The 23,898-nt window shown below is 50.6% G+C and overlaps 2 protein-coding genes across 2 annotated transcripts; one reads left to right on the top strand and one right to left on the bottom strand.

Moving 5' to 3' along the window:
- The first annotated feature begins 1,967 nt into the window (after positions 1-1,967).
- TGME49_209755 (hypothetical protein) lies at positions 1,968-7,040 on the top strand. The gene has a single exon (XM_002369684.2). It carries the CDS (start codon positions 2,073-2,075, stop codon positions 5,898-5,900), a length of 3,828 nt encoding a protein of 1,275 aa, XP_002369725.2. The 5' UTR covers positions 1,968-2,072; the 3' UTR covers positions 5,901-7,040.
- Positions 7,041-7,654: 614 nt separating this feature from the next.
- TGME49_209770 (helicase, putative) lies at positions 7,655-22,225 on the bottom strand (the record flags this gene model as incomplete). Its single annotated transcript, XM_002369685.2, has 17 exons — positions 7,655-8,063; positions 8,695-10,321; positions 10,865-10,926; positions 11,282-11,373; positions 12,064-12,213; positions 12,733-13,258; positions 13,756-14,138; positions 15,232-15,317; positions 15,907-16,112; positions 17,118-17,242; positions 17,858-18,023; positions 18,861-18,943; positions 19,416-19,554; positions 20,165-20,217; positions 20,477-20,588; positions 21,320-21,448; positions 22,103-22,225. The coding sequence occupies 17 exons, from the start codon at positions 22,223-22,225 to the stop codon at positions 7,977-7,979; spliced, it is 4,149 nt and encodes a 1,382-aa protein (XP_002369726.2). The 3' UTR covers positions 7,655-7,976.
- Between the last annotated feature and the right edge of the window lie 1,673 nt (positions 22,226-23,898).

Here is a 23,898-nt window from a genome sequence, read left to right on the forward strand (position 1 = left end):
CTTCGGGTTCCTCGACTACTTGCGCCCCCCCTGGTGGCACCAGTGGTCAACCAGGGGTGCATGCCTCTCGAGAAGAAACGGCAAGGATGCCTTATTTCGAAAGTGCTACAAAACAAATATCCGTCCGATGGATTTGTATATTTTTGAGTGTACATCGGCGTCGCCGTAACAAATCCACAGCGGAGCTTGTCAGCGAAGAGCTCGCTTTCAACGTCTGCTCGTGACAGCTCGTACGCTCCCTCAGCGCGCCTGTGTTGCCTCTGCCTCCTCAACCTAGCTTCGAAGATTCTCAGCTGTGAACGAGGGTTCCTCCGGTCGTGTTTCCTACTTCACAGAAGCGCACCATCCGCTTAACGGGTCACCTGCGTACAACGTGTGACTTCAGCGGGATCGTTGGCCAGTGCGAGTTCCTAACCGTAACGCCGGCAGACGTGCATCCTCGCCTCCCAGAAGCAACAAACCACATCACGCTTGTTGAAAGCATCAATACCAGTGCCACTAATTCCGCATAAATACATGCCATCCCTCTTACAGCTCTCACCTCTCTCACACTCCACTAGTGGCCTGTATAGCAAACACGCTCATCTCGTGTATCCAACGTAGCTCCCTACAAGCACCCTGTCTACCTAAACGTTCTAATCACACTGCCTACCTACCATTGCATTTTACTAACACTGCCTACCTACCTTACCGTTCTACTCACACTGTCTACCTACCACCGCGTTTGACTCACTCCGCCTATCCCAGCGTCCTCCTCAAACTGTCTACCTTTCTACACGTTCCTCGCATATTGTCTTACCACAATTGCGTCCCGCTTCGAGTGACCTTCCCCCGTAAACAACGTGTTCAACTACGTATTTTACGAGGCTAGGCCTCGGTTTGCTCCAGTCGCTCCCCACCCAACCTGGTGTGCGCCACCCAAGAAACTTGCCCCTGTACAGCGTCAGCGCCCACTTCTTTGACGTTTTCTTTGCTAACGTGCCCGTTTGCTAACGTGCCCGTTTCCTAAGCCTTGCCGTGGTGTAGTTACACAGATTGACTTGTAATCCTCGCTTCTTCACGGGACACCGCGACGTCTCTTCGCTGAAAGCTCATGTTCGAGATACGCCATTCTGACAGGTACCAGACATTCGGCGTGATTTACTCTGTGTAGCGTGAATCTGTTACTTCTGCTCAAGCAATGACGACGAAAAGCGTCCTCTAGTGCCCATCCAACATCTGGAACGGCATTATCGCATGGTGCTTCGGATAATAATGCTCACTCTATCAGCGGTCGTGTTCTGCAGTGACCCACCAGACCCAAGGTGATGGATCCTCGGGCAGCTTGTCTGAGACACCTGTAGAGGCTGACATGACAACCGCATGGAATCTTCCACTGTGTACACACACCGATTCTCAGAAAACCAGCACAGGCCGTTGACTTGTACATTGAGAACGCACGCGAAATTTTAACTACGGAGCAATCACACGGACACGCTATCTGGCTCAGGCAACACACACACGCTTGCCAACATACCGACCACCGGTCTGTACTCTTTGGACGGTATCGTTCCCCGGTGGTCTCCGACTCCACAAAGTACGTGCTTCTGTCAGTGATGTTAGCTTATTTCTGGTTCTCAAAGTGAACTGATGGACATAAAAGAAAGGGCCAACACGGCATGGAGTTCTTCAATGGCAGCTCGTCGTCTCGTTTCAAACCGAATTTTCTACACGTCGATAGCCCTCATCTGATGTATTGTCGTTCCTGTCGCGTGTCTTACCACACCCTTTATTTAGAGCTGCGCACTGACTTGGTCCTGAGAAACTGGACGAGTGTGGAGGCGTGCTGGTGAGTGCAAGGCGGGAGGTGTACCGGTGCTGACCGGCCGTGCACTGGCAAAATGACAGAGACAAGCTACTGGTGTGCGCACCTTTCCGTGGCTTGTCTTAAAACCGACCGGTGTGTGTTTCACGCGGAGACTGTAACCACAGTTAACCGTTCCCCTCTTCGAATTGCTCTTGAACTTATGCGGTGATGCCGCTAGAAAGCAGTAGTCACGTGTATTTCCTCGAGTCTGATCGAGAAAGGCAGAATGAAGCTCTTCTTCAAGCTGGTGCTCGCAGGGGTCTCCTCGATCTTTGCTGCCCAGTGCCTCGCTGGTGCGGTCGCCGCACGTGCGGGAATGCCGGAGATCACTATTCGTGAAGAAGAGGAGGAGCTTTTTCCGTCGCTAGATGATGTCCTTGACACTTCCCCATTCCCAGCCAGACTTTGGATGGGCCCCGGTGAGAAGCAAGCCACAGAGAGCCACACTCCGGCGACAATTCCAACGGCGTACAAGTCTACACCGGGACTTTCTGCGACAGTCACGGGAGGCGAGGACGGGTCCGCGAAAATGGTCGGGATGGACGTTGCGAAGAAGCCGGTGAAAGTGTCAGTGAAGAAGGAAGAGGAGAATAAAGATGTAGAAGCGAATGAGGATGGGTGGGATTATATTGTCAGCAAGGGCGTACCGGGGAAGATACCTGCCACGGTCATGGACGAGGCAAGAAAGGCCGATGTTGTGGCCGATGGGGAGGCGAAACCTGCTATGAGAGAGGCACAAGAGAGGAGGAAACCCTGGGAGACACAAGAGGAAAAGATACTTGTTTTGCCAAAGGTGCAGAGGATACTTGCTTTGCCAAAGGAAGAGAAGAAACACGTTTCGACAGCAAAAGGGGAGGAACCATTTTCCTCAAAGGAAGAGGAAAGACATGTATTGCTAAACGGCGAGGAGAGGAAACCTGTTGTACCAAGAGCAGGGAGGGAGCAGCCTGCTGTTCCGCGGCAGGAAGAACAGAAACTTGTTTTGCAAAAGACAGAGAGGAAACCAGTTTTGCCAGAGGAAGACCAGAAACCGGTTTTACCAGAAACAGGGGCGAAACATGTTTTACCGGAAATAGCGACCAAATCCACTTTGACGCAGAAAGAGGTGACAAAACCCGTTGAAACAAGACAGGACATGAGGGGGACCGCTGGTTCTATGGAAGAGAAGAAGCCTGTTTTGCCCGGAGAAGGGAAGAGACATGTCTTGCCAAAAGACGAGACGAAACCTGCATTGACGGAGGAAAAGAGAACGAAACCCGTTGAACCAAGAAAGGAGATGGAGAGCCCCGCTCGCCCCATGGAAGAGGAGAAGCCTGTTTTACCCGGAGAAGGGGAGAGACATGTTTTGCCAAAGGACGAGAGGAAACCTGCATTGACGGATGAAAAGAGAACGAAACCCGGTGGACCACGAACGGAGATGGAGAGGCCCGCTGCTGGTTCTATGGAGAAGGACAAGCTTGTTTTGCCCGGAGAAGGGGAGGGACATGTTTTGCCAAAGCACGAGACGAAACCTGCATTGACGGATGAAAAGAGAACGAAACCCGGTGGACCACGAACGGAGATGGAGAGGCCCGCTGCTGGTTCTATGGAGAAGGAGAAGCCTGTTTTGCCCGGAGAAGGGGAGGGACATGTTTTGCCAAAGCACGAGACGAAACCTGCATTGACGGATGAAAAGAGAACGAAACCCGGTGGACCACGAACGGAGATGGAGAGGCCCGCTGCTGGTTCTATGGAGAAGGACAAGCTTGTTTTGCCCGGAGAAGGGGAGGGACATGTTTTGCCAAAGCACGAGACGAAACCTGCATTGACGGATGAAAAGAGAACGAAACCCGGTGGACCACGAACGGAGATGGAGAGGCCCGCTGCTGGTTCTATGGAGAAGGACAAGCTTGTTTTGCCCGGAGAAGGGGAGGGACATGTTTTGCCAAAGCACGAGACGAAACCTGCATTGACGGATGAAAAGAGAACGAAACCCGGTGGACCACGAACGGAGATGGAGAGGCCCGCTGCTGGTTCTATGGAGAAGGACAAGCTTGTTTTGCCCGGAGAAGGGGAGGGACATGTTTTGCCAAAGCACGAGACGAAACCTGCATTGACGGAGGAAGGGAGGACGGAACCCATTGAACCACGAAAGGCGATGGAGAGGCCCGCTGGTGCGATGGAAAAGACGAAGCCTGTTTTGCCCGGAGAAGGGGAGAGACATGTATTGCCAAAGGCCGAGACGAAAACTGCATTGACGGAGGAAGAGAGGACGGAACCCGGTGGACCAAGAATGGCGATGGAGAGGCCCGCTGCTGGTTCTATGGAAAAGAAGAAGCCTGTTTCACCCGGAGAAGGGGAGGGACATGTTTTGCCAAAGCACGAGACGAAACCTGCATTGACGGATGAAAAGAGAACGAAACCCGGTGGACCACGAACGGAGATGGAGAGGCCCGCTGCTGGTTCTATGGAGAAGGACAAGCTTGTTTTGCCCGGAGAAGGGGAGAGACATGTTTTGCCAAAGCACGAGAGGAAACCTGCATTGACGGATGAAAAGAGAACGAAACCCGGTGGACCACCAACGGAGATGGAGAGGCCCGCTGCTGGTTCTATGGAAAAGGACAAGCTTGTTTTGCCCGGAGAAGGGGAGAGACATGTTTTGCCAAAGGACGAGACGAAACCTGCATTGACTGAGGAAAAGAGAACGAAACCCGGTGGACCACGAACGGAGATGGAGAGGCCCGCTGCTGGTTCTATGGAAAAGGAGAAGCCTGTTTTGCCCGGAGAAGGGGAGAGACACGCTTCGCCAAAGGACGAGATGAAACCTGCATTGACGGATGAAAAGAGAACGAAACCCGGTGGACCAAGAAAGGAGATGGAGAGGCCCGCTGCTGGTTCTATGGAGAAGGAGAAGCCTGTTTTGCCCGGAGAAGGGGAGAGACATGTTTTGCCAAAGGACGAGCAGAAAGCCGCATTGACGCAGAAGGAGGTGACGAATCCCGTTGAACCAAGAAAGGAGATGGAGAGGCCCGCTGCGCCCATAGAAGGGGAGAAGGGTGTTGTGTCAAGTGAAGAGGAGAAGCCTGTTTCGCCAAAGGAAGCGACGAGACGGATTCTGCCAAAGGAAGGGAAAGAGAGTCTTGGTACTCGGAAGGAGGAGGTGAAGCCGATTGTGCGAAGGGCAAAGAGGGGGAGACGGATTGCACAAAAGGGGAAGGAGAAACAAATTGCACCGAAGGAGGGGAAGAAACCCGCTGTACCAAAGGAGGGTGAGGAAAGACCCGCTGAACCAACGGAAGGCGAGGAAAGGCCCGTTGGGCCAAAGGAAGGCGAGGAAAGGCCCGTTGGGCCAAAGGAAGGCGAGGAAAGACCCGTTGTGCCGGACGTAGACAAGGAGAAACCTGTTGTGCCTGAAGGAGACAAGGAGAAACCTGTTGTGCCGGAAGGAGACAAGGATCACCCTGCTCTGCCAGAGCAGGATGAGGAGAAACACGCTACATGGGAGAAAGAAATGATCCCTGGTGTGGGAGACAAGACGGAAGCGTCAGTCCTTGATAGTATAGAAAATGCTGTGCAGAAGGTGTTGGAGAATCTTTTGAAGGCTGCCGCTGGCGAGCTTCAGCCTGCAGAGGCCGAAGAGGCAAGACTTCTCGTCGCAGACTTGAAAGCCGTTGTTGACACCGCCGAGCAGGTGCGTGTTGAAGGCGAAGCATTTTTTCGCGCATCTGTTGATTTGTATGAAGCCGTGAAGAATCTGAGAGACTCTGAAGAGAAACTGCGGCCCCTCACGAAGGGAGAACTGGTCGATGTGGTTCGCCAGTTCCTGGCAACACAGATTTTTGTGCAAGATCGAGCCAGTGCGTTTCTACGGGTTTTCGAACGTCTTGCAGAATTGCTTGCTGCAGAGCAGATGAAGGCGGTGTTTGCAATGGTGGAGGAAGGCGTTTCGTCAAGTGAACGGGTAGCCAGAGTCGCGGGAGAACTCGTGCCGATGATGAAGAAAGACAGGGAACGGCGGTACGGCGACCTGGTGGCTGTCACTTCGTGGTTTATGCGCCGTATGGAACACATATAAGGCATTAGAAAACAGCATTTTGTTCTGGAGAAGGCTCACACACCCTGTAAATGGACGAAACGGTTTCTCGGCATGAGACGCCGTTCGCGGGTAGGTTAAAGGAAGGAAGGTGTGAATGTGTCCATCCGGCGCCTAGTCTGTGTGCGTTCTGCTGACTTTAGTGATGTGAAGGCGATGTGCGAAGTTCCACGCATGTGTCGCGTAAGGGCATTCGAAGAGTGTGACAGTGAGCGGAAGACAAAATTCGCAGAGTATGGCCATGTGCGCCTACGAGGAAACTAGTAGAGTAGGGCCGTGTGGCCGGTGCACCAGAAGGTGAACGCCGAAGCTGGGCAAGCTGCCCGGATAGGAATAATTGTTTTGTCAGTAGATGCCGCCGTTTCCTGTCAAGGTCCGAAGCACAAGAAGTGATGATCACGTTGGATGTGGACAAGCACATAAACAACAGCAAAGGGTGCTTGAGAGCATCTGCCGTGGCAAGTAGTGATTGCGTTGTAAATGTGCAATGGACAGCAGACTTGACGGCTTCACATCCGCGATTTTGGAGACCGCTGTGTCGGTGGCTCTTTCTAAAAAGAAAGTCGCAAAAGCGTAGGCTATAACCTTAGCCACGGCAAGAGGCGAGGGACAGAGCATCCAGTAGAAAAACTGGAGCGAGCGCATATGAGGAATGCGAGAGAGAGAACAGTAGGTTTCGGAATCGGCAACGGCTTTGGCAGCGGCGAAAGCCAGAAACAATTGAAATTCGATTATTTTCCCAGGGAAACATGGAGAGGTGCAGGTAAATACTCGCGTGAATGGTACGTGAGCAAGCGGGAGCTCCTTGTGGAGCAGACGAGGCCTTGAACGGATATAGGTGTGCTCGAAGGGGAGGAGGGTCTTCCGTGTGGACATTATGTCTTTTCAGTGTTTTTTGAAGAAGGAAACCCAGCGCAGTGAGTGGACGATTGACCTATCCGTGGTAGGGTGGAGATGCATCTGTCGACTTCAGTCATGCTCGCTGGTAGTCGTTGTGGAGGAAAGTGAATCGTTCTCGTGCGAATGGTGGTCGCTGTTCCCGAGACACAAAGTTGTCTCGGCTTGCCTTCTTGTGTGCGAACTGTTTAGATAAAAACAGTTAGAATTGAAACGCTTTCATTGCTACGGCGTCGCCCTTGGTGCGGGACGGCTCCCACGCACGGCTGTATTGCACATGAACTTTAGAAGAAGAAAGTGTGCCTCACTGTTAGTATCGAAAGTAGCTTTTTCCGACGGCGGTTGATCTCCAGGTACCAGGAGGGGAAAGAGTCGCGAGCTGTTGAGTCAGTGACAGGTAGGGGCACGCACGACTTTGGCAAAGCGAAGTTGCAGACGAAGAGGAAAAACAGAGACCCCTCCTGCTGAGATTACTGCGTTGCGCGCCGCGCCCTGCGTTGTATTGGCGTTAACGAGTTCCGAAGAACTCGACACAACTTGTATCTTTTATGTGAGGGACTAATTCGCTGGTTACCGTGGGAGTTTTCCACAAAATGCTGTCACACGGAGGCGGCATACGAGCCCCAGACACGTCCTTGAACTGCCTACTTTCCATCCTGCAGGGGAGAGCTTGCGCGAACATTTCCACGCTGATTCCGACTCCACTTTATTTGTGAAGAGATACGGCTAGAGAGAATGTTGTGCGATTTACGTGTAAGCACCGCTCTGTACGGCTGCTGAGCTGTAGAAACGCAGGCCGATACCCCACTTAACTAGAGGCCTCTGTGTCATTGAGGAATCGGATGTGAAGCGATTTATTGATTTCGAAACATCTCTATAGCTGCCTGACTGCTGCAGCAAGAAGTTCCTCCAGCGAATGTAACATCCTTGAAATCGAGAAAGTTCTTTGTCAACTCGTGAAACGACCCAACCCCTCCAGCGTAGCGCCGGATGGTGCAATCGGCCTTTTCAGCTAATTTGGGTACGGCAACTAAGCCAGTGCGTTTGGAAAACAGGGTATGCGTATCAAAACCAAATGTACAAACCGAACCGTGGACAGCTGAAATCTCTCTTTCGTATCCGGAAGTTCCGGAACCTTGTCCTCTGGAGAGACTGGAGTGATTAGGCGGGAACGAGGTGCTTGGCTCGAGTACGCGCTCGGCAAATAGGACACTCCAGCCGGTTCTTTAGCTGCTCTGTCCAGCAACCCTGTAACGCGAGGAAAAAGCAAAAGCATTCGAAGGAGCAAAGTGAGGCGCGCAAACCATTGAGATTACGAAGGAGTTATGGTTTTGGGCTCGTGAGTGTCTCTCAATAACTGGCTGAGTGCTTGTACGATCGCTGACCGGAAACAAGAGACCAACACGGTTGGAATCAAAGGGTGCAGCAAACAGCTTCCTATGAGCGCAGATCAGACCAAGACAACAGCATCTCGAAAGGCAGCTGGCGCACCACAACGTACTGGCGTTGCCGTGAGATCTCCATTATCCCAGACACGAAGGTGGCGGAGAGCGAAAGTCCGCGCCCGTTACGGCAAAGAAACACCACAAATTCGACGGACAAAGGAACCAAAGTGAACTGACAGCGGGGTAGCCTCATGCGTCCAGTGTCCATAAGGCAGTCCTAGACAAGGAAATTCGAAGAAGGCGAATCCGCGTATGGCACCACGAATGTAGCAGACTGTCTATCGTTTTGCCTCCGCAGCAGAATGGAGCATAGCACGAGACCCGAAAACAGCGTTTTTACCGTGGTTTTTTCGCACCCTGAGGAGACGGTAAAACGGGATTATCTTTTGCTTACCAGGCAGAATTCATGCCCGCAGTTGATATCTTTTGCTTACCAGGCAGAATTCATGCCCGCAGTTGAGAGAACGATGGAGAGGCATGTCGTCTCTGCAAATAAGGCACATGGCAATCTTTCCGTTACACCCTTCACTCGCGGGCTTCACAAGACTTCCTCTCTCAGGCCTCCGCTCCTCGCCGTGCGGCTCCTCCCCTTGGTCCTTCGCGTCGCCCTCGATGCGACTTTTCTTCGTCGGCCGGCGCGTCTCGTCTTCTGCGTTCTCCTTTTCTTCCTCGGACTCTCCGGCAACGGTGATGAAAACACCGCGCTTCCCAACCACCAGCGACCCAGAGGCTTCCGGCGTTCCAGCCCCGGTTCGCGCTGTCACATGCTCAACTGTTTCTCCCGCTTCGCTCTTGTTCTGCCCCGGCAACGGTTCTGTCTGATTCTGAGTTTCGAGACTCTGTCGCTGCACAAGTTGCCAGCGCTTCTCCACTGACGCATGCAGATCTCTCTGGTACGCCGCAGGGACAAAGCGAGAAATCACAGTGTCGACAACCTCCTTTTTCGCTTGCAACGTCGAAGGACCTTCCGAGCGCGCGCGCCTGTCCGAGGCCAGGGAGGCCGCATGCAGTTTGACTGGAAGCGGCAGAAGCAGATCTTGGAGGCGGCTCACCACCTCTCGGTAGCCTTTCTTGGCTTGCAGGGGCTCTTTGCCGCGGATGCTCCCAAGCTGGCGCATGCAGATGCAGAACGTGAAGAACTTGTTCTCCGAGGCCAACCCTCCAGCTGCCTTCTCTTCCTCCGTAAACAATAGCTGGACCTGGCGAACGAGATCCGCTGCAGCTTTAGTTTCTTTTTCTTTCTTGCTCTGAAACGCCCCGCCGCAAGCGCTCTTCGTGCTTCCGGCCTTCTGTTCCCGTTCCCTCCCAAGCGCAGCCTTCTCCGCGACGCCTTCGCTTTCTCCCTGGGGCCTCCACTCGCGTTTCGTTTCGTCCGTGATGCGCGCCCAGTCCGACGTCCCCGCGGCCTCTCGTAGCTCGTCTTCCTCGTTCGAGAAGGCCACAGTACTCGACTGTGCTTCCAGATCTGCAAGCGACAACACACGCTCCGCCTTCCCTTTGTCGCGCTTCTTCTTCCCTTCCTCCCGGAAAGGCTTTCTCCCTGTCGACAGCAGGACCGCCTCGCGAGCCCGGCGCCGATCAGCCGCCACTTGCTCGGCACACACTAGCTCTTTCGTTTCTTCGCAGTTGCGGCGCTCCCCAAAAGTCACCTCTTTTTTCTCGAATCCCCAGGCGTCTGCAAAGGACTGCCGGTCAGAAACCGCGCGACCCGAGACAGACGCACTCGACGATCCCTGCACGCACAGCCGTGTCTCCTCTGGCCTCCACGCATGCGAGACAGGCGAGGAGGCGTCGGGGGACGAAGGCAAGGGCAACCGGCTGCGGTCTGTCTCCGCATGCGGTGGAGAGTCACCGACATCGGAGACAAAGCAGGAGAGCGCGCCTGCACTTGGGCTTCTATTCATCTTTGCGAGAGCGTGGTGAAGCAGCGCAGCGGGGAGACTCGAGAAAAAAGACCGAACTCGAGAGGCGAGAAACTCCAGAGGCGCCGAGGCCGGCGGCAACTCCAGAGACCGGCGCACCCAGCGAGGCAAGTCCTTCTGCAGGTCTGGAGACGAGAAGCTGCAGAGACAGGCGGATAGCCAGAGGCAAGGGCAGCTGATATGGTAAGAAGAAGAGTTGAAGAGCACTCGGAGTAGAGATGCAGACAAAACCATGGGGGAAAGACTGTCGAGTGGAGAGAAACATGGAGGGAAGTAGAGCAGCAATCACAACAGGAGGACGGAAACGAAGTGCGGAAGGAGAAGAGACAGAAAATTGCGTGTACGAGAAACAAAGCCAAAGAGAAACAGTGAGAAGAAGGGAAGAAAGGACAACAGGGTGTGGAGAAACAAAAAAGAAGGAAAGAAGAGACAACGACGAAAGGGGAGAGAGGAAAAAGATGGCAGGGAAGGAAAGCACAAGAGACCGCTGAAAAAAAGCAACGCACGCGTACAGAGACATCGCGGAGACGTCAGCGGCATGACTATTTCTAGCTTTTTCTGTGGTGTACATACGGCGCGATGGGCGTTTTTTGGTGCAGCTCTTCATTCTGTTTGCCGGATCCAGGTTCTTCTGTGTTTCCTGTAAGCGAGGCGACGGTCCTCTTCCCGTATTTCCTCTCACCGTTTATCCAGAAAAACGACGACCCCAAAGTCCTTCGCATGTCGCACAACGCGCCCCACGGCCTACGAATCCCCAATGATATTCAAACAGGCAAGCGCTTCTATCAATTGGAAGAAGCATATTTGTCTCCACGCGTATACAACGCTACAGCTGATGAAACCACGTACACCCCCCCATGAATACATCCTCTTAGATACACCAAAAACGTATACATGTATCCCCCTGCATGCAAACATGTACACAGAGTGATATATATATATATATATATATATATATATATTAGATATGCACGCATGTGATTCTATGTGTTCACGAACTGTGTGATTTTCCTCACTAGGATAGATGCATCGTTTTGTAGCGGTTTGTCTCTGGGAAGATGCCAGTCACTGAAAACAAAGAAAGGTCGATGCTCTCTACCTGATTGACAGCGCGCCGCGCCTCCTGATCGTACCACTGTCGTCCATTGATGAGCACAGGTGCGGTGGTTTCGCCCGTTCCTTGTTCTTTTCCTGTCCGAGAAAAGGCGAAACTCCCCGCAAACGTAAGTCAAAAGCAAACTGTCTCCAAGCTCGCATGAACAAAACAGATGCACGTGAATGCAGGCACCATTTTCGAGTCATAGGGCTCCCCAACAAACCCCCAAGTACGCAAATACATATGCATACACACAGATGCACATGCTTGTGCTCATGTTCATCTATAATATGTTTGATTATGATTAAGCGCGTAGGAGCGAGACGACGGAGGTCGAAGAAAGCGCATTTCAACTCGTGTATTTTACATGGAAGTATCGCCACAAAAAGGTGCAAGAAAGCTGTCTCTGCGTCACTCAAAGGCGCGGAGACGCCTCGAGTTTTGCATGCGCATCGACTTCCAAGAGAAGGCCGTCTCACCGTGCGTCCGCAGACGAGGAAAAACAGGAATGTATTTCTCTCTTCTGCTCCGGTCTTTGCATTCAGGAGGCAGAACGCCCTCCCCCCAAGTAATCTCCACATCTGTCCCTACTTATATGAATAAATGAATACATGCATGCGCACATCTCTGTTCTTAGACTGGTTTTCGCATCTACACCCGCTGACAGGCACCGAGTTGCGCGAGCGTGGAAAGTCTTGGTTGAGAGCCTTTTGCACGTCGATAGCATTTGCGCTGGAGAAGAGGCATCGTTCGTGCACCTGGGAGGAAAGAAAGACGCGTCTCACCTCGACTTGCCCCGCCAGTCTCAGCGACGAGCTTCTGCATGCAGTCGTCCAGCCACATACGCTTCAGCTGGACGCGCGGCTCGAAGAAAGACGCCAAAGGCAAGCCGCAGATGACGACAGCGCGGCAGGCATGGTCCGAGAAGTCGATTCCTGAGCACGCAGAGCGAGCGACAAGGCGAAGCGCAAGACACAGCCCACGAAGAAATGCTAGCTTAGAGGACGCCTAGGACGCACACGTAGGCAAAAGCGGCTGTGAAGACTCACCACTCAAGAGGAAGCATGGGAAACGCGAGTATGTAACACAGAGAACATGGAAAGCAGGAAGGGAGAAGATGGGACGTGAACAGCAAGTGAGCAGATAAACAGGTGAAAATCTCATCAAGAGAAGCATATGAAACTCCGTATGAAGTGAGGCCAGGACCGAGGTAGAAGGCAGGGACGGACGCCTCGCCAGGAATCAAAGAAGAGACACAGAAAGGGAGAACAAGAGGGCAACGTGTCTCAGCAGTGTGGGTTTCTTTGCTTCGAGAGCGACGAGAGTGAGTGAACAGACAGGCGACCGGCTAACGTGAAGCATCACAGGCAAACCTAAGTCAAGCGACAAAGAAGGGGGAAATCGAGGACCGGAAAAGCGACTCGATTACACGTTTCTCGACGTTGCGCCCTCACCTTCTGCAGCTTTCCCCTTGCAGACCGCGAGCAGAACGGCGCCTGTCTTCGTCCCTCCCAAATGGCCTGTGCCCCCGCGAGCATCTCTGCTGCTGGAGGCGTCGGCCTCCACCGCCTCCTGCACCGAACGCTGAAAAGCCACGAGAAGGTCGGGCATGTCGCGCGAATTCGCAGGCTCCACGAAAACGTCTTTCGCGCCTTGCAAAGCTCCAAAAATCGACCCTGGCGAAGACCCAGAAGAGGACGGAGGCAACGGACGAGAGGCAGACGCAGGCTTCGAAGCGGGGAATCCGAAAAAAGCAGGAGACCGAGAAGAAGACGAAGACGAGGAAGAAACCGATGAAGATGAAGAAGGAGAAGAGGCAGAAGAAAAGGAAGAAGAAGAGAGGGGCTTCTTCCACTCTGTGATACACGTGTGCATTTGGGCGTAGGAAGCAAAGAAGCAGAGAACGCCGCCGCCGACGAGAGTGCAAATACGCAAGAGAGAGAAGCCGAGCGCGCGCAGATATTCCGGTCGATTCCGATTCTGAACAGGCAAAAAAGGTTCGACACTCGTAGTCTCCTCAAAATTGACAACCAAGACGCACTCATCCAGATGCCTATGCGCCACGGCTACTACAGCGCCCAAGGGGTACTGAAATACCTACTTTCACAAGTACATGTACCGCTCCAGTGCGTAAACAAAGAGACCTATATATATATATATGTATAAATATAAAAATGCATGCACCAAAAAGACACCTGCGCTCAAATATCTTATCTTTTATAGGCATACATCAACCCAAATATGCACACACGAAATCACGCCCACACATACACGCATATATATATATATATATATATATATATATATATATATATATATATATATATGCATGCGCGAGGATTATTAGATTCTTTGAGAGAAGATGAAGCTCCACCTCCAAGATTTGCCTCGAAACGCGGAAGGCGTTGTTTGCCCGAGATACGTGAACGGCGAGGGCAGGCGCTTTTGGGGGTCTCCGTTGTGGTCGCTTTCCTCACCTGAAAGGTGGAAAGCAGCGTTTCCATTTGGCTGTCCTTTGTCGAGTCTTCTACATACGCGGGCGGCGAGTTAGCCTCTGCCTTGGCGTCTGTTCCCTCTCGGTCCAGCTGTCGGTGGTAGAACTGCAGGTCTTTGTAGCTGCGGAAGTCGTTCCAGACCCGCCTCGAGTCGTTTTGTCTCGTGTCGCTCTCTGCGCTCGTCTCCTCGCCTCCACCGAGAAGCCCCGAGGCGACCGCAGCCGCCGAGAGATTCACTTGGGAGAGCACAGTGGCAAACAACTGAGACGGACCGACAACATGGTCGTTCTCCAGAAAAATCGAAAAGTTTAACCGGCCCGGCGTCCCCAGACGCTGCGCGAGAGGCAGCAGCGGCGCCAGAGTCCCTGCAGGCAGTCGCAAAAACTGGACTAAAACGCCGGTCCTACACAGCCAGCCTGAAACGTCTCTGCAGTCCCCGCAACAAAGAAACTTCGTCTCGAGACTAGGCGAAGAACCTGGTCTCCAGCGAGTCTGCACCATGTGCTAGAACCAGCTGCAAAACCGCGTACTGTAGCGCCAGGTTCACCTCTAGCCTCGAAACCTGGTTCAACTGTAGGCTTAAAACAGGTGAACAGCATCCCTGCATGCAGGAATATCGAGCGCGGAAAACGGCGGAGTCTAAAAGGCCTAGTCCCGAGTCGAAGCGCAGGTCCTTCGACCTTAAGCTCGCCTCGGGTGGAAATGAGGGTAGAAGCGAAACGGATGAAAAAGAAAGAAACACCCAGAACGCGGAAACGCGTCGAGCAGAAGTCGCCCGGTACCGCCGACGCGCAAAAATACGGGGAGGCGAGAGGGCCAGCGTGCAGACACTGCCGGTGATCGGATGCATCACAGCGATTTGACATAATATCTTCAACATGCGTGTAAATGGACCTTGCGCCTCTTTAATATTGACGGTTTGTCTTCGAGGCTAGCAACATGCAACTGCCGGAATGCGTCTCTCTCTGGAACGACCAGACGAGAGAGACTCGTCTCCACACGATGTCAACCACCAACAGAAACAGAAAAGATGCCATGAGAAATCGAAGCCTCACACCAGCAAACGTATCAATCTCTTCAGCTATACTCCCGCACATGGGACTATCTGTGCACAGGCGTATACAAATATATATATATATATATATATATATATGAGTGTACGCATATATGCAATGATAAGTAAATATACATATATATATATATATATATACCTATATGATATATATATATATATATATAAATACGTCTTTAAACATATGTGGCTTTATATCGCGTACACTTAAACTTATTAGTGTCTTTGACGCGAAACAACTTCTGTTTCAGTTCAGATGTCTACATGCATGTCGCGCGCCCGCGTCGCACTATATACGGAGAGTTGCTTCACAAAACAGAAAGACACAGCTTTTCTTCGTTTTCGAAGGTTCGATGGAAACGGTTCGTCAAAGTCTCCTCGCTCACCGGAAGTGCAAATGATCGAGCGCGCGCCTTGCAGCAAAAGCGAGGCAAACGCCGGTGCGGGCGACATGGACCAAAACGCCAGACATCTGAAAAAGACATGCACCAATTACGCGAATGCATGCACACCAACAGACACAAACGTATATATATATATATATACATATATATATATATATATGCATAGATGTGTGTACATAGGATGTCGACACGGAAATAAGACAGAGACAAACGCAGTCGTGGAGGTTTGTATGTCACAGTTTGTCTAGGCGCATATATACGCATACATGTATATGTTGCACATGCACTTGTTAATCATACGAGTCTCAACAGGTACATGTAGACCTATATCTGCTGTTTCATATCTCGAGAGGAAAGCGGAGAGGGGAAGAGACAAGTTGCTCTTCTCTGTTAACACACACGCAGATTTGTTTCGTTTCTTGATTCATGTCGCCTCCCTCGACTTCATCTGCGTCCGGCTTCCGTCTTCTGTCGCTCTCTTCGTTTTTTGCGTTTTTTGCGTTCTCGTTCCCGCTCTCACATTCTCCCTACTTCCTCGTTTTCAGTCCTTTGTTCCTCGGTTGTAGGTCCGCTGTTCTCCCGCGTTCTCTCCTTTCCTCCGTTTCCTCTCTGTGCCTCTGCACGCAAGAGGTTTGCAGAAACTTTGCATGCGCTCACCGCGGCTTGGCTGCAGCGTGGACTTCTGCGTCGCTTTCCTTCGACGCGGTCGCTGCTCGTTTCTTTTTGCTCCATCCGCCTCGCGACTCGCTCTCTGTCTCTCTCTCTCGCTCCTGCTGGTGCCTCTGTGCCGCCTCTTCTCCTTCGTCGTGGAGATACACCCTGTAGCTCGACGCGTTCTGCCATGTCAGGTCTGCATACAGAATCTAGAAAAACAGAAAGGGTACGCAAGACGGCAGGGAGTCAAGCAGCGTTCAAGAGACGCAGACACTCCCGAAGGCAGAGCGAGGCCTACCAACGCGCGGTCGGAACACCGAAGAAGGGGATCTCGACGCGCGAAAACGAGCGGCAAAGCAACTTCCAAAGAGACGCCAAGGCGACAATCCACCCGCAGCCTCAAAACGAGGCCAAGGGAAAGGCAAACACAGAAAAGGAGACTCGAAACGAAACACACCCTCGCGAAACCAAAGAGAACGCATGCCTTGTTACCCACACATATATACATCTATATACATCTCTCCGCGTGGACCCTATAGATATGCATGTAGTTATATGCTGGCCTCTGTATTGTACGTGCGTATTAATACACGAATACAGAGTGAGACACATAGCACTATCTGCACCTATTCCTCTATACATTTATACACCAATTCAAATATATATATATATATGTATATATATGTATATATATATATATATGTGTATATGCATGTGTGGCTCCTCAGCATATGTTCACCAGCACAAAAGGTCCGTTGGTGGTGACGGATATGATAATTTGCTAATACGCTGGGTCTGTGAGCCGTCCGATCTCCTGTTCTCGAAAGAACAATTCCTGAATCTGCCTCTTCCTTTTTCTACTTCATGGTCGAACTTCACCGACGGTTGTGAATCGGAACTCCACCTATACGCATATACGTATCCATCTATCTATCTATTTCTATCAATCTCTTTCAATCTATGTCTCTATCTATCAATCTATTTCTATCAATCTGTTTCTATCTATCTTTGTATATAAAGTCTTTATATTATGCCTCTACGCCTATGGGTATTAACAGGAGAGCTCATCTAAGAAAACGAATAACTGTAATGTAACGCGAATGATACACTGTCGCGGAGAGCCTTGTAGCGACGAAAATTACTCTAGCGATGTTCTACGAAACCGGCGAAAGAGTTCGGTTTTTAGCTTCACATGCGTGCATGCAAATCCATACATTGAAAATCCGGCGAAGATTGTCGAGGCTGTTCACATGCTTCTCAATGTGTGCCTCGGTTTCGGCGCCTTCGTCTTGCAGCGCTTGCATGCACGCAGCAAGCAATCTGTCCAGCAACGGTTTGCCTGGCCACAAGCATGCAGAAAAAAGAGGAACAGCATACAAGCACAGCAGAGATCGAGAAAGCGAAGACCAGGCACAGAGGAAAATGGAAACGATATCGTCACCGAAAACGAGCAGCGGAAACGGTAGGTGAGAGGCGACAGCGCAGAAAAGGAGAAATAAGGAAAGGCGGCGTCCAGGTGAATAAACGCGAGTGCGAAGGACAGAAGGTCCTTCACAGATTCGCATGCACGCAGAAAACAGGAAAGGAAAGACCGACAGAAAGAAGCGACGGGAACGCAGAGTCCTCGCAGCTCAAACGCCTGACGAACGAACTTTGTTGTGCGCCTTTCAAACGCTTGACGGTTCAATGCGCTGAGGGTCAGCTGTGTAGATCAGCGATGCGGATCTGCCCGGTTTGCGTCTACTTCTTTTTATACAGAAAGAAATGTAACGGCACACACAGAGGGGACGTGGAGTGACAAAGAATACGAAAGAGAAGAAGAAGAAGAAGAAGAAGAAAAACAGGGAGAAGGAAGAGCTGGCGAAGAACGAGGAAGAAAAGAAAGAGAGAAAACGCAGGGACAGATAGAGAGAAGAAAGAGAAGAAGACGAAAGGTTTTACTTTGATGACTGACCTCTGGCAGAAAAGAGAGGCGTTGCGTCGTCGATCAAACTTGCAGGCACTTCGGCTTTTCGAGTTCTTGACAAATCGCTGCATGCAGTGAACGCTTCGGTCACTTCCTCCAGAGACAGCAGCGCATGCGGATGGCGCAAATTCTCCGTTGGAGCGCTCAGCTCGAACTGGGAACCAACAAAAGGTTGTGACATTGACAAGTATACACATTATTCTCTAGATGTCTGCTTATGTGCCTATCAATATATGCATACAGAATCTCGTGGAGAGCGAAGGAGATCTTTTGCTGACAAGCTTCTATCTGCAGATATAATTCTTTGCGCGAATGCGCATATGCGTGCATTACTCATGCAGCGGTAGATGCACAGAGAGTTTACAAAGACACACAGATACACGGATGGAGAAGTGGACGAAAACAGAGATGGAAAACAGAGACAGTTGTGTCGATGCATACGCAGACGAGAAGAAAGATGTAAAGAGTTGAAAACGAATAGAGAATACCCAGAGAGACGCACAGTTGGATAGACACACTCGCGCCGACAGAGGTCGACCTATCTGTTTAGATGAACCTACGTATGTAGCGATATACAGAGACAAGAAAACGAAGAGACATGTGAACAAACAGAGACAAATGACCCAATAAATGATGCAGATCGCACAGTTGGCCTTCGTCAGTGTTCGAAGGAGCCTCAAAGATCAGCAGCCGTGAGAGTGCAGGCGAATGAGGAAAGTATAATCGTTAATGGACATGGAAAGATAGATACACACATCGAAGTATTCCTAACGGCCGAACGCTACAAGCACGAAGACAAGCAAACTTGCTGTCAGTCCCGAACACCGATTCAAAATATCGTGAAGTCACTTTGTGCCGCAGGCGCTGCGACCTTGGAACGGTTTCTCGACTTTTCTTCTTGAACTCCAAACAAGCGGCTTCTGTGCTGAGAGCCGCAGGCCAGACCGACGAGAAAGTATGAGTAGAAACTGTGTCGAAGAAACGCGCTTACCTCCGACATCCACTCATCGAGTTTCGCAAGAGACTGCTGAAGGAGAAGCAGCTGCGCGACACTCACAGGAGGCGCGGAAGAGCCTACAAAAAACGGTAAGAGCAACAGAAACAGAAAACGCATGCATTTATTCACTGAGCGACTTTTCTGTCCAGCTCTCGAGACATGTCTCGCCTCCTTCTTGTACATGTAACCATATACACAGTATACACAGCTGCCCATGACGTGTATACAGACACATGCATGCAGACGCCTACACCACAGTCACACAAGCATCTACAAATCTTCTATGCCCATCTACACGTCTGAATATATATTATATGCATACATACACATGCAATTGAACATACAAACATATATATATATATATATATATATATAGATATATATATATCTATATAGATATATATATATATATATATGAAGATTGAAGGACGTCAATGAAGAGATAAATAGGCATGTGAAGATTGACAGGTCGGTCGTTTTGCAAGCATGTCTTTCCGATGCTATTGCCTTCCTTGAGGAGCGTTGCATGCATTTCGTCTGTGTTTCTACCTTTTCTATTAGAGTCGGAGACGTCTGTTTCGGGCACAGCGAGCTTCCGGCTAATCATTTCTGCGAGAGTCCCGAGGGCGTTGATGCATCGGCCAATGTCCATCTGACGCAACTCGAAGGACGAAGCGTCTTCTGCAACCTGACAAAAGACAAAAACAGACGCCAAACGTCCTGTACAAAAGTCCACAGTCTTAACAGCACACCTGTTACAACCACGAAAAAACTCGAGAAGACGCATGCATTGCTATACATATATATATATATATATATCGGCACATAAGCGTATGTGTATATCGATATAGGCTTATATAGATATTTGAATAATATACATATATACATATGTATATGTATGTATATGCTTACAGAGGAAATTGCAAACAGGAAAATCATACATATGCCTTGAAAAAGTGAATGTACACGTGACGAAGTAAGAAAAGGCATACATGTGTAGATATGCATTTACACGCGCATGCATGTAGATAGACCAGATGATGAACCTATGGTGAATATATACGCATCTGTGCGCGCAGACGTCCTTTGCTTCTGTTGATGGTATAAAGGGGATGTGAGCAGGACGAGGGCAGGTGTGAACGACGCGCGGCGGCAGCTGCGAATGTTGACGAGAAAACCGCCTAGCGAGATTTGAAGAAAGCAGCAAGGGAAGGGAGAAAGAAGAAAGAAAACGACAAGCAGGGAGACCAGAAGGACACTATCTCTCACCCAGTTTTCAGAGGCAAACTGCTGCTCACCTGTTCGACGTTATGAGCCTCGTCGATGATCAAAATGGAGTTTGCGAGGGAACCTGGAGACCGAAATCGAAGAACGAAAAATGGCAAGAACGTGCCGCAAAAGACAATTCCTCCCGCGCATGAAGAGGCCTAGACGTCATCTCCACCGCACGGGGACAGACGACAGAAGAAAACCCACCTCAGTCGAATCTCAGCATTCTTCAGAACTCGAATCTCCGAAACGCCGCCTGTGGCGTTTGAAGCATGTCAAAACGTGAGAGGGACTCGTGTAATCCTATGAGGTAGTCAGGAGGCACACAACGAACGACTCACCTGGCTTCAGAAGCTGCGACGACGGATCTAAAAGGTAATTGTAGGGCAGTAGAACTAAGTCGCTCTTCTCTTGGTAGTCTCGCATCGTGTAGAACGGACAAAACTGAACTTTCTGAGGAACCAAAAAGCAAAACAACAGGTGACAACACAACTGACAGGGTGGCGCGAAAACGAGAGCCAAGAAAACGCGAGAAGAACTGCATGCGAGGTACGCGCACAAGCGCACAGAGACCTGCACATGTTTTTCTGTCGTTCCTGTGGAGAGAGGTCCCGAACGAAAAATGGGAGACATGCAGAAAAGAAGCAAACAGAGGCATCTCGACATTCAGCGCATGTTGACAGACAAGCAAGCGACAGCAACAGGCAGACGCTGGATAGGTGAGTCCACGACGACCCAAGAAACCAAATGCATGCAGGCAGCAAAAACCGTGCATGCACAAAGAAGCGCATGCAGCCAAACACATGCATGCGACGATTGCTGAATGGAAGATACCTCCAACGAGGGTCAGTCAGAAAGCGCAAACTCCCACCCACACGGATCTCTCGCCGATGACACATTCCTATACACATCCATCCTCATATATACATATACATATATATATATATATATATATATATATTTGAATAGATGGTCCTAGCAATAGACTCTCCACCCAATTCCCTATATGTAAATAAATGCATCTCGACTTAGCAATACATATACGCCTTCATATATATATGTATATATATATATATATGTATAAGGGCAAGTTCTTCTAGGTTTGTGTTTCTGTTTCTGGGAAAGCTGGAGAGGAACCGAGAGCTTCGCCTTTAAAGACTTGAGCTTGCATCGTCGCTTCTCACTTCGACTCCCGGAGGGCTGCAGCCGGTGGCACAGGCCTTGAGGTCCTCGACGTCCATCGGTCCGCAGGCTTGAAGGACTTGAGCAATTTTTTCTTTTTCTCGCACCGAGCTGCTGTAAAATTTGCACCCCTGATCGAGAAGCACATTGTCAACGAACTTTCTGTGTGCATTTTCACATGTACGCATGCAGTTGTAGCCACGCACACACTCACACCTGCACATATGCATTTAAATATATATAAATATATATACATATATATACATATATATACATATACATATATATATATATACGTATACATTTAAATATGTATATATATATGTATATATATTGGATTTGCACGTGGATATTTGCTGAGAGCACCGTGAAGACTGGTGTGTGTCTCCCGTCCTTTGAGCTTCTTGAGCTCTGCATCGGAGAGACCTGAAGACAATTCGATGTTTTCACGATTGAGTTCCCTATCGTTTCTCATCCCACAGAGAAACGCGTGCCTTTTCGGATCGGAAACTCTCAAAGGTCCTACCCGGACGCGTTTTACACAGAAATCCAATTTATCCATAGAGACAAACAAATATTCAGATATATATATATATATAGAGAGAGAGAGAGAGAGAGAGATATAGATATGAATATTGTCGGCTATCGAGATGTGTAGAGGTACGGACATCGGTGTCTCTCTCCCCAGTGTTATGTGTGGTTGGTAGTTCAGCTCGTTTGTTCCTCAGTGGTCCCCTTCTCTGTTTTTCGTCTTCCGTCTGGTCGCTTCTCCGTCCTTCGCGTACCTCGCCTCGCAGTTTCTTCTTGCAAGCCGCGTTTAGTGCACCCCCTCGGAGTTTCTGGCTGACTGCATGAACACAGAGATTGTCTCTGCTGCCGAGCACGGCGACTTTCATCTTTCTCCCCATCTCCCTGCCGACGCAACGCGCTTCGGTCGAGTTCCGCAGCGGCCCGATGCCCGCCCTGCCGTTCTCCTCCACCTCGACCTTCACGCTGGCCTTTTTTTTTTTTGCCCGGAGAGCTGCGCCGACGCCCCCACCGGACGAGGAAGAGGCGAGCGCAGCAGCTTTGAGAGGCGACGCAGAGAAGAAAGAGGTCCTGCGAGCCTCTCGCACAACTTGCTGAAGCTGGGTGTGCGTCCGAGACGCATAGACTACTCTGGGAAGCCTGTGGAGGGCGGCAGTGCCGGCGACAGAAGAAGACAGGGGAGAAGAGAGCGAAGAAGGACCGCGCTTCTCCGCGAAGAGACTCCGTCGCTGCAGGTCTTCGGAGGGAAGCGAGGAGCCGGCAGGCGATGCAGAGGCCGAAGAAGGAGAAGAACGAGAAGAAGAGAAGCCGTGGGTCGTGGAGGCTTTGCGAACGTAGGCGAGAGACGCGCAGAGAAGACACAACGTTTTGCCAGTACCTGAGAGAAACCGGAAAGAAGACAGACGCAAAGAGACAAGCAAACCAAGGGGGAAACGCCGGCGAATCAGACAGAGAGAGATGTGGAAGACAAAAGGAAACGCTGAAGAGAAAACACAAAGGCAACAACTGGGCGAATCTCGCGCGAGAGGACTGTGGAGAAGCTACGGAGACTAGACTGTCGTGCGACAGAGATATTTGAAGGGAAGCGAACAGGACAAAGGAAAGAGGAAGGCGGTGGTTTTCGATGAAGAGAGAAAAGACGAAAATCCAATTTAGTCTGATCTTCTCATGCAGCGCCCATGACATACACACACGGGGAGAAGATACGTCGAGAGATCTATCTAGCGAGTGTCATGCCTGAGCAGGTGGAAATTCAGAAGCACAGAGAGAATACAGAAATATAGAGGTGGAAAACTGAAAACGCACTTTACAGATAGCCGAACATAGAGAGACGTAGGTAGATCTATTAGGGGATGGACATGCGTTAGACTGGCCGATGGCGCGATAGAATGAAGACTTACATTGAGAGAGAGAGAAAAAGACAAGAAACAGACATACAGATAGATACAGAGATCTCACAGGAGTGAGGGATAAATGGGGAAGTAGGTAGAAAGAAGAACCGGCTGATACTTTCATGGAATGCCGCTGTCCGCCTTAACGCTGCGCCGAGCCAGTCGGACAAGTGAAGCTCGGGACTCTGTGTTTTTCGTTAACTGAAGTTGTTTAATTCATGAAAACGACCTTTCCTACTGTGCGTTGGAGGCCAGGGGAAAGCCCCGTTCTTCCGGTCCGCATTCGAACTTGTACACGCACAGAGAATCATGTCTGACGTACACCGATTCTGGTTTTCAAATATGAAAAGGTAGATGCGCATGTGTGTGTGCGTTACCGCGTTTGAGGCGTCTCAGCGAACAAAAAGAGAACTGCAGTGCCTCTGAAGAGAGGCGCAAGGCAGCATGACACCCTTTTCGACGAGGAGAGTCCGAGGAGAGTTCAGAGAAAACAGTTAGCGGCTCTTCGAACGAAGAAGTTGCTCTGTCTCTATAGATGGAAGCAGACGATTTCTTCACACCGAACAACGCAGCTGCTTCTTCTTCTGAGGGTCTTGTGCAGATGTGCAGACAGAGCCGCGAGTCGACGCAGTGACGTTCGTTCGACTCTCCACTTCTCTCTC

The sequence above is a fragment of the Toxoplasma gondii genome, chromosome Ib (genome assembly GCF_000006565.2).
Source record: "Toxoplasma gondii ME49 chromosome Ib, whole genome shotgun sequence".
Taxonomy (NCBI): Eukaryota; Apicomplexa; class Conoidasida; order Eucoccidiorida; family Sarcocystidae; genus Toxoplasma; species Toxoplasma gondii.